We start from the raw sequence: 10,274 nt of genomic DNA, 5'->3' as shown, positions 1-10,274 counted from the left end.
AGAGCTGGGAAGTGGTGCCGCAGGATTTGGAGCCAGGTCCAGTCTGATTCCAGATCATCCTGGCTGGACACCCCCGCCCCTAACAGCCTGTCCCCTCTTCCAAACCCGGGTCGGGTACACCCATATGCGGCTGAGCCCAGCCAAAGGTGCCCTGCAGCTTAACGGAGCCCCCACCCCAGGCTTTAAGCCCTGCGAGGGGCTGGTGAGTCCCAGCGCTGGGAGGTGGCCCTGCGCCTCGGAGCGGAGGTCCCGGGACGGCGGCCACCGAGAAAAGAAAGGGCTGCAGCTGTGCGGCGCACTAGCTGGGCTCAGCCCACATGCACGAAGCGCTAGCGTTGGGTGGGGGGTGGAGGCCACGAGCCAGCTTTGACCCGCGAGCTGATTGGCTAGCTGAGGACAAGACCCTACAACTGATTGGATGCGTGAGGCCGGAGTCTCCTGCTGACTGCTAGAGGAGGAGCAGTTTAACACTGATTGGCTGGAAGGAATCCAGCCTCTACCGTCTATTGGCTGAAGATGAAATGACCCAGTTTTAATTGGTTGGCTGGCTCTGCTGTGATCCAATCATGGAATCAGTCGAGGGCCGCCGGGAAGGGTGGAAGTTAACCCTTTAGAGACTGCCGCCCGGCTTGGGCGATCTACAGTCGCGGCGCGGGGCTGCTTCCCCATTCTATCCCGTAGCCCCAGGGCAGTGTGGCTCATTCTCCCGGACCTCAGTGTCTCCTCGGTCCCAACAGCCGAGGCCTGTGTGTCCCTCAATAGGAGTGGCCGCGGACCTCAATTTCCTCGGTCGACGTAGTGGGCTGAGCCACCCTTGTCCCCCAGCCCCAGGCCTCAATCCTGTAGGCTATGGCCTCGGGTGGAGTCATTGGTTCTCCGAAACCGTAAGTCCCCGGCCTTAGTTTCCCCAATGGTACCCTGAACTCTCGGCTACCAGCCCCCTCCCATGGAAGGTGGCCTCAGGCCTCAGTTTTCCGAATGGTCCCGGAGGATTGAGCCGCCGCCTCTTTCTCCAGCGTGTGCAAGCCGGAGGCCTGACTTTCCCCGCTCGCTCCTGCTGACCCGCCCACCGGCGGCGGCCAATGGCTGGGGCGCTTCCCGCTCGGGGCAGAGCCGCGTCACGTGCCGGGAAGAAAGCACCAGAGGCGCGCTGGGCGTGTGGCTGAGCGGCCATGGCAGGTACGGCGGGCCTGGCGGGGGGCCGGCAAGGCGCTGGGTGGGGTGGCTGGACCAGCTCGGGGTGCGAGGCCCCGCTGCAGCCTGTTGCTGCCCGCAGCTCCAGAGCCGCTGTCCCCCGCGGGCGGCGCGGGCGAGGAGGCGCCGGACGAGGACGAGGCGGAGGCCGAGGACTCTGAGCGGCCGGGGGCATCGGGTGGCGCGCGCAGCGGCGGCGGAGGCGGCGGCGGTGGCGGCGGGGCCGGGCCAGGGAGCTGCGGTGGCCCGGGGGGCGCGCTCACCAGGCGCGCGGTCACGCTGCGGGTGCTCCTCAAAGACGCGCTGCTGGAGCCCGGCGCCGGGGTGTTGTCCATCTACTATCTGGTGAGCACCCCCTAGCCGCATCCCATCCTAGCTGGTGCAAAAGGGGAAACCGGAGTCCAGTGTGCTTTCTTGCCGCAGGCCGAGCCCCGGTGTGGGGAGGGGAAACTGAGGTACGGAGCATCCTGACCCAGCACGAGCCCTTCTGGGCGGGAGAACATTGTTTACCAAATACTCCACTCAGAGAGGACACTAGTGCCTTCCTGACTGTGTGACCTCATTCAACCTCTCCGTATACCAGTTTTCCCATCTGTAGAATGGGATTTTCTTTCCTCCCATGGGGTTGCGTGAGGATTCAGTGAATACAGTGCTCAGCAGTATGCCTGCTACACAGTAAGTGCTTTTTATAAGTGTTTGCTATTATTACTATTATTGTTACTGTTGTTGTGCTCTTTGTGAGTGGGAGCAATTTGTGAATTGAACACCTGCTGTGTGCCAGGCTGTGTTGGGTGTTAGGGACACAGCAGAGATCAAGACAGACCCTGTTCCTGCCCTTTGGGGCTCACAGTCCAGTGAAGGGAGGGGGTACAGTCATATAACTGGACAGTTCCAATCCAGGCTGATCGGGATGGTACCTAAGCTGGAAGCCTTCCTGGAAGGAAGCAGGAAGTGGTTACCAAACCCTGGGAAGCGGCATGGGGTCAGGGAGGACTTCCCAGAGCAGGGGTCTTGATGGGTACCAGCTCTTCGGCCCAGCCAGCCCACTGTCACTGCAGGGGAAGAAGTTCGTGGGAGACCTGCAGCCCGATGGGAGGATTGTGTGGCAGGAAACGGGCCAGGTGTTCAACTCACCCAGCGCCTGGGCCACCCATTGCAAGAAGCTGGTGAACCCAGCCAAGAAGTCTGGCTGTGGCTGGGCCTCTGTCAAGTACAAGGGCCAGAAACTGGACAAGTACAAGGCTGCCTGGCTCCGGCGAAACCAGCTCCATATACCTGCAGCTGCCGCCGATGAGGTGCGTCCTTCAGCCTCCCTGACTCACTGTTGGATAAGGAGTACCCAGAGAGAGGATGTTGGAGCTGGGGCCTTGAAGGATGAACAGGAGTTGGTCAGAGAAAGGTGAATGGAAGAGTTTTCCAGAGGAAGGGATAGCATATGCAAAGCCTTGTAGGCATGAAGCAACACATGCTGCTTAGGGAACCATTATTAGCTGATGCAGCTGGACATTCAGATGCCTTGGTAGCTGAAGGGGCTGGAGACATCAGCAGGGACCAGATCTGGGAGGGTCTTGAATGCCATGATAGTAATAGATATTCTTTGAATGTTCACCAGCTGGGTTGAACTTGGCCAAGGACCCTCTCTGGGTTCCTAGTCTTTTTCATATGTAAAATAGAGATGATAACGGTACCCAGGTGTATTACACACACACACCTGGTTGGCAAATCTTTAGGGCCACTGGCAGGCTGGAAACTCAGGCAAGAGTTGATGCTGCAGTCTTGAGGTAGAATTCCTTGTTTTCCAGGAAACCTTAGTTTTTGCTCTTAAGGCCTTTAAACTGATTGGATGAGGCCTACTGACATTATCAAGGGTAATCTTCTTTATTGAAAGTCACCTTATTGTAGATGTGAACCACATCTACCCAATGCCTTCAAAGCAACACCTCGACTAGTGTTTGATTAAATAACTGGGTACTATATCCTAGCCAAGTTGACTTTTAAAACTAACTTTCACAGCATGCCATAGGGCTATTCATTCAGCAAGTATTTAGTAAATGCCACCTGTGTGCCAGGCCCTCTTCTAGGTGCTGGAGATAAAACAGATCAAAATGAGAAAAAATCTCTGCCTTCATGGAGAGAGAAACAAATAAGTCCACCTTACTGTACGTTGGCAGAAGTAAGCAGGGACAGGGGATGGGAATGGTGGGAGGGTTAGGGTGGTCAGGGAAGGCCTCACTGAGAAGGTGACATTTGATCAGTGAACTGAAGGAGGGGAGGGAGGGAGCCATAAGGCTTTCTGGAAAACAGCACATGCAAAGGCCTTGAGGCTAGACTGTGGCTGGTGTTTTTGAGGAACAGTGAGGCTCCAGTGTGTCTGGAGCAGAGTGAGCAAGGGGCAGAGAGGGAGGAGGTGAGGACCAGGGCCGGCGGGGGGAGGACAGGGGCAAGTCGTGCAGGACATCATGGGCTGCGGGGTGGACTTGGGCTTTTACCCTGAGGGAGGTGGGAGCCCTGGAGGGCTGTGGGCAGAGGAGGGGGCGGGACCTGACTCAGGTGCTCACGGCCGCCCTCTGCTGGCTGCTGTAGGGTGTAGGGAGGACAGACTGGGGCCAGGGCGTGAGAGTAGGAGCCGGGGAATCGGGGTGCAGGTGATTGTACAGATCCAGGTGGCTGATGATGGGGTGGACCAGGACAGCCATTGAAGGGGGAGGAAGTGGGCAAGTTCTGGTTAATTCTGCAAGTGGATCTGATGGGATGTGCTGATGGATCTGATGTTGGTGTTAGGAGATGTTTTGTTCTGAGCAAGTGGGTAGACAGGATTGCCCTCATCAGAGATGTGGGGAGGAGCAGGTTTGGGGGGATGGTTGGGGCAGGGTGGCCATGTTGAATGTGAACCCCCCACGAGGAGATGTCAAGGAGCAGCTGGACCCCAAGTCAGGAGCTCAGGAGAGCCCCAGGCTGGAGTCAGGACTGTGGGCAGTTGTTCAGGGGGTAGATGGGGTTGGAGGCCACCCAGGAGGGATGTGGGTGGGGAAGGAAAGAGGCCCGAGGACCCAGCCCTGGGCCAGCGAGTGAGATGGGGGAGAATAATGGGGTCCAGGAGAGGTGGGAGGGAAGCCAGGTGAGTGGGGGGCTCCCTGAGGAGTTTCTGGGAGGAGAGGAACAGACCCGGGCAGACGCTGCCAAGAGGGGGGCAGGGGGACAGAGACTGAGATGTGACCATTGTGTTTGGACACAGAGAGGTCACCTCGGCAAGGTTTCTTGAGAGAGCAGGGGGAGAGGTTATTGAGAGAATCTGGTAAAATAATCCATGCAAAGTGCTGGCTTGCTTGCTGGATGAATGGAGCAACAGGGCATATGCTAAATGCTTTGCACGCATTCTCATTTCACCCTTACGCCACGCCTGTGGGGCTGGAGGTCATTGTGCCGTTTAACAGATGAGGAGACTAGAGCCCGAAGTCTGTTTGTAATAGGCAGAGGTGGGATTCGAACTTGCGAGGCTAGTCCACAGCCTAGATTGTTTCTGCTCACTCCCTCCCTCTAGTGGGCACCTGGGGCAACGACAGGAACCGAAGGCTCAGGCCAGCCAGAGGTCTCTGTGGAACTTGCCGGGAGGGTAGGGAGCAGCCAGCTGAAAGTCCCGTCGCTGTCCCCCCAACCCCGACCCCGCCAGAGCCCGGCCAGCGAAGGAGAGGAGGAGGAGCTAATGATGGAGGAAGAGGAGGAGGAGGTTCTGACAGGAGCCTCAGCGGAGGACAAGAGTCGGAGACCACCGGTGAAGGGCCCCTCGGAGCCTGTCCACCCTGGTGAGAGGTGGGGGGAGGAGGGAGGGAGGAAGGGCAGGAGGCCGACGGAACTCAGGTGGGGGAGGAGGCTGGGGGCAAGTCTGGCCTTTCTTTTCCTTAGAGCCCCCAAGATGCCTGGCTGACTTCCCAGCCCCCGTTGCCTAATTTCACTCTCACTGCCTGACTTCTTTAAGCTCTAATACTACATTTCTTGGTCCCACTGCCCAGTTTCTTTATCTGCTGCCGGATTTCTTCACCATGCCGCCTGATTTCCTTGCTCCCCCGTAGGATTTCTTTGCCCTGTTGCCTGATTTCTAGCCCTGCCGCCTGATTTCTTTGACCCGTTGCCTGGTCCTCACCTGACTTCCTGAGCCCTTCATCTGAGTTTTTAAATCTCTTCTGCCTGATTTGTTAACCTGCCGCCTGATTTCCCAGTCCACCTGCCTGATTTTTAAGGCTGCCCCTGGAGTGGTTTTTTTTGTTTTTTGTTTTTTTCTTTCTCCGGCTGCCTGGTCTTCATTTTCCAGTTTCTGGCTGGGGAAGGAACTGACGCTGCCTTTTTTTTTTTCTCTTACCCCCCAACCCCGCAGAGGCCACGCCCCCAGGGAAAAGGGTGGAAAACAAGATCCGGGTGCCTGTGCGCTACTGCATGCTGGGTAGTCGAGACTCTGCCAGGTCAGATATACCCCATGCCTGCCGGGACCCTCACCCCCATCGGTGTGAGCTCTTGCCGGTGTATGGGGAACAAAGGCAGGGGTAGGGTGGAGACAAGGCCTCAGGTCCGAGCTGGATGTGGTTAGCTGGGGAGCCAGCGTGGGGGTGAGGAAAGGGCCTGGGGGTTCCTGAGGCTGTGGAACCCTCCTGGCTCCTTCAGGAACCCGCACACCCTGGTGGAAGTAACATCCTTCGCAGCTATCAACAAGTTCCAGCCGTTCAACGTGGCCATCTCTAGCAACGTGCTGTTCCTGCTGGTGTGTGCCCAGCTCCTACTTTGCCCCTTAGGGGTCAGGGGCTCTCAGGCCTGGGCAGGGGGTGTCCCCCCACCCCACCCCCCACCAGAGGATCCCTGGAAGGTTGGCTCCATGAGAGCAGAGACCTTGTCTGCTCTGTTCACTACCGGTGAACAGTAGGCACTCAATCAATGTCTGAATGAAGAAGGAGGTGGGTGGGCTGACCCCGTCACAACGCAAGGGCCCTGGCCCTCAGGACGGCCTTGGGGCGGCGGTGCGCAGTCTGAGCGGGTCTTCCATTGTCCCTCCCCTCCCCAGGACTTCCACAGCCACCTGACCCGCAGCCAGGTCGTGGGGTACCTGGGCGGCCGCTGGGACATCAACAGTCAGAGTGGGTATTTGGGGCCTGTGGGCAGGGGGGTGTTTGGGGCTGGGGTCGATGTCCACGCCTTCTCCCACCTCCGTGCAGTGCTCACGGTGCTGAGAGCCTTCCCCTGTCGGAGCCGGCTGGGGGACGCGGATACCGCGGCCGCCATGGAAGAGGAGGTGAGGGGGCGCACGGTGACTCGGCGTTCTGGGGAGGGCTGGCGTGGACACAGCTGTCCTGGCTACCGCGTCTTGGCGCCTAGCACCGTGTCGCCACTCAGCAAGGGTGCAAATGGGTGTGTGTGACCTCCGGTCCCCTCACCTGTGACCCCCCACCCTCATACTTCCTTCTGTACAGACGCCGCCGCCGGCCCCTTCCCCTCTGAGCCTGTCTGGCACCTGGTAAAGGCCCGATAAGTATTAGCTGCCGTCCTTAATGTTTTCATAGGGTGCTTAGTACGCGCCTGCGCTCCACACTCACCTTGTCACAGGGCACAGAATGCGTGTGGATTGGGCGCGCACATGTTTCTCCGCCCACTTCTTCCTTTCTCTTTACCCTATCTCTTGATTTAACTATTGATTGAGCGCCTACTATGTGCCGGGAATTGTTCCTTGAGCTAAGGATACAGCAGTGAGCAAAATAACCTTTTATCTTAGATTTATGTGAGGAGCATCTTTGTTTTTTGGGGGGAGGTCGCACCACTTGGCTTGCGGGATCTTAGTTCCCCGACCAGGGATTGAACACCAGGCCCCGGGCAGTGAAAGCGTGGAGTCCTAACCACTGGACCGCCAGGGAATGTAGCAGCAACTTTTTAACGTTATTTGTTGACTGTCCCCCACCCCGCCACTGGACTCGCTGAGGGTGGAGCAGGGTGTGTCTGCGTCACTGCTGTGCCCTCAGGCCTGGTACACAGCAGGCGCTCATTAAATGCTGGCCGCGTGGGGCTGGATGGGTGCCAGGCACGTGAGCGCACTAGGGCTGCTACAGCCCCCGGCCCCGTGCGTCTCTGCCCCCAGATTTACCAGAGCCTGCTCCTGCGGGGCCTGTCCCTGGTAGGCTGGTACCATAGCCACCCGTACAGCCCGGCCCTGCCGTCGCTGCAGGACATCGACGCACAGATGGACTACCAGCTGCGGCTGCAGGGCTCCAGCAATGGCTTCCAGCCCTGCCTCGCCCTGCTCTGCTGTGAGTCCCGGGAAGGGGCGGGCGTGGGGCCCCAGAGGGCCACCGCGCCTCCATGCCCAGCCCCTTCTCTCTCTCTCCTCCCCCAGCCCCTTACTACTCTGGTAACCCGGGCCCAGAGTCCAAGATCTCGCCCTTCTGGGTGATGCCGCCCCCTGAGGTAGGCGGGGCTGCTGGGGGGAGGCCTAGGGCTGGGAGGCGTGGGCGGGGCCCTGTGTGGGTGTGGGAGGGGTCAGGAGGCCTTGTTAGCCGCAGGAAGCCAGTACTCTGGTTCCGGGCTCATCTGGGGAGCTGGGGTCTGCTCTCATCTGTGAAATGGGAACAAAATCATTGCTCTGAGGCTGTGGGTGTGAGGATTGTTGAAAAGGTGGGTGCTCTACCTGTAGCATGCTGCTTTTGCACCAAGGTAGCCTCCTTCCTGAGCCCTGTCTGGTTTCATTCCCCAAGTCCATCTCGGGGTCAGAAATCAGCTTTAGAAAGGAATTCCGGAGCCATGGCCACTCCTGTGTGTGTGGTGGGGTGGGTGCCACCCTGCCTCCCTGGTCGCATTGCTGGGTTCCTTTAAGGTCTCGCGCGGCTCTGGATCTGATCTGAGTGCGGAGCCAGGCCTGCAGTATCAATTCTCTGACTCCCAGCCCTGGGCACTTCCTGCTGTGCTCTGCCATCTTGGAGGGGGGCCGGGTTGGGGGTAGCTAGTGGTGACTGCCATGTGTCTCTGCCAGCAAAGGCCCAGTGACTATGGCATCCCCATGGACGTGGAAATGGCCTACGTCCAGGATGGCTTCCTGACTAATGACGTCCTTCATGAGATGGTGAGTTCACTGCCGCGTGAGGTGGGTGGGGGTGGGGTGGGTGCCCTGGGAGGAGCAGGTGGGAGATGAGGGCGCCCAGCTGGATGGACATGACACTGTAGGACTTGGGAAGCGCTGGCTGAACGGGCCACATCAGGGCCCAGTCAGGCTCCTCTTCCGCTCCTGAAAATCACGGGCTCTTAGGATCAAGTCCCAGATCCTTGCCTCAGCCCCTCCTACCTCTCCCCCCTCGCCCTCCTGGCTGTTCTGGAACATGCTAGGGACGCTCCCACCTTGGGCCTCCGCAGCTGCCAGGGATTCTCCAAGTGGGGACACGTGAGAACCTCAGGTGTTACTCGGACGAATAGCGAGCAGGCACGTAAACAAACGGAGCTAGTTCGTCACACCTGTGACTTCACTGATGTTACTGCTCTGGCTAAGGCTAAACCGTGGAGCCATGTCAGGACCGGGGCAGGTATAAAGAATCACATTCAGTGTGCCTGCTGCTTCTGCAGAAGTTGTCTCCCCCTCCAGGGGGCCCTCCTGCCAAGCCCCTAATTTCTTCAGGACCTGGGTAACGTCTACATGCCACACTGCATTAGACTAGAGGCCCCCTGAGGGGTGGCAGCAGTGTCTGTCCCACTCGCTAATGTATCCTGAGTGCCTGGCCCGGGAAGTGCGGTCACAGGGGCTCACCTGCCCCACCGTTCCTTAGATGCTGCTGGTAGAGTTCTACAAGGGCGCCCCTGACCTCGTCAGGTTCCAGGAGCCTTGGAACCAGGAGCACACCTACCTCGACAAGCTCAAGGTAAGACTCATGCTGAGTCCTGTGCAAACCCCTCCTTTTATAAAGATCTCTGGGAGCCCCGGGGACCCCCCCCCCCCCACTGAATATATTCGTGGGCAGCTTGAAGAGAAGTGAGTTCTTACCTGGGCCTATACAAAAATACTTCAGTCAGAAATGAATGCTACCAAAGAAAAGTCGTGTTTTATCACATGGAGGTGGTGACGCTGGTGGACATCACCATCGACATGCAGATGAAAATGCAAAAGCCCCGTAGACCTCATCACCCCTGGGACGTCCCAGCTGGAGACGCTGCTCTGGGCCCTGCTTCTCCCGGGGCGCCCATGGAGGTGCAGGAGGGGTTCTGAATCTTAAGCAGCAGCAGAGCTGAACCGAGCAGAGCGGCTGGTGCTGGGAGTGGGTTTGTCTAGCCCGCTGGTCCTACCGCTGGTAAACGGGACGTGTCGGCAGGGGCTCCGCATATTTCCTGCCTTAGAGTCGTTCTCAGAAGACACTACCCACTCCGCTTTGCAGAGAAATAGCTTCACACGTTTGCTTGTTTTGTTCACACTTAACAGTGACCAGGGCTTAAAGCTGCCACCGGTTACCTCCCAGACTGGTGCTAGGTGGGTGGGGTGGCCTCGGCACACGAGGGGGCTGCGTGTAAGAGCAGGATTTGGGAAGTGTGGAAGAACCTCACCCCCAAAGGACGACGTCCCCAGGCCTCAAGGTGTGGCTTCAGGGACACGGCTGCGTGCTTGGGTTAGGAGAGCCCCCTGGCAGGCTGCAGCCCTGAGGCATCAGGCCTCCTTATTTCAGATCTCCCTGGCCAGCAGGACGCCCAAGGACCAGGGCCTGTGCCACGTGCTGGAGCAGGTTTACAGCGTCCTCAGGCAGGGGAGCTGAGAGCACCAGCCTCCAAGGACCAGGGAAGCCTTTGGTCAGATGCGGCTCCCCGAGGCTCTGCGTGAGGGGAGTGGGCCCAGGGCCTTTGTGCTGCTTCGTTCCTGTGTGACTGAGGTGTGTGACGGCAGGGGCTCAGATAATAAAGGAGAAACAGCCTAGGCATGTGTCTCACGGATTCAGGAGGGGTTGCTGTCCATGCAGCCGTGGCTATGGGGAGGGGCCGTGCTGGCGACTGGGCGGATGACAGCCGTCCCTCCCAGGCTCTCTGTGGGCTGGTGCTCATGTGGGCCCCACCCTGGCTGGAGACCCCTTCGAGAG

General features: G+C 58.8%; 1 protein-coding gene across 7 annotated transcripts; it reads left to right on the top strand.

Moving 5' to 3' along the window:
- Window positions 1-603: 603 nt before the first annotated feature.
- On the top strand, window positions 604-10,114 carry MPND (MPN domain containing). Of its 7 annotated transcripts, none has more exons than XM_067734133.1 (13): window positions 607-1,179; window positions 1,260-1,539; window positions 2,220-2,489; window positions 4,736-4,997; window positions 5,567-5,651; window positions 5,851-5,947; window positions 6,245-6,317; window positions 6,396-6,472; window positions 7,310-7,478; window positions 7,565-7,635; window positions 8,198-8,287; window positions 8,982-9,074; window positions 9,870-10,114. In XM_067734133.1, exons 1-13 carry the CDS (start codon window positions 947-949, stop codon window positions 9,954-9,956), a joined length of 1,887 nt encoding a protein of 628 aa, XP_067590234.1. In that variant the 5' UTR covers window positions 607-946; the 3' UTR covers window positions 9,957-10,114. The 7 variants fall into 7 exon arrangements, with proteins under 7 accessions (XP_067590239.1, XP_067590238.1, XP_067590233.1 ...); XM_067734134.1 differs by having other exon boundaries at window positions 608-1,179; window positions 2,253-2,489; XM_067734135.1 differs by having other exon boundaries at window positions 608-1,179; window positions 4,865-4,997.
- The last annotated feature ends 160 nt before the right edge of the window (window positions 10,115-10,274 follow it).

Source organism: Pseudorca crassidens, chromosome 3, assembly GCF_039906515.1.
Source record: "Pseudorca crassidens isolate mPseCra1 chromosome 3, mPseCra1.hap1, whole genome shotgun sequence".
NCBI classification, from domain to species: Eukaryota; Metazoa; Chordata; class Mammalia; order Artiodactyla; family Delphinidae; genus Pseudorca; species Pseudorca crassidens.
The sequence above is the reverse complement of the archived record's forward strand: the minus strand, read 5'-3'. Positions and strand labels throughout refer to the sequence as shown.

Coding starts and splice junctions, on each gene's coding strand:
- MPND (XM_067734132.1), top strand. CDS start 947: ATGGAAGGTGGCCTCAGGCCTCAGTTTTCCGAATGGTCCCGGAGGATT. Junction 1,180..1,259: donor TGGCTGAGCGGCCATGGCAG/GTACGGCGGGCC, acceptor GCCCCGCTGCAG/CCTGTTGCTGCCCGCAGCTC. Junction 4,998..5,566: donor CTCGGAGCCTGTCCACCCTG/GTGAGAGGTGGG, acceptor CCAACCCCGCAG/AGGCCACGCCCCCAGGGAAA.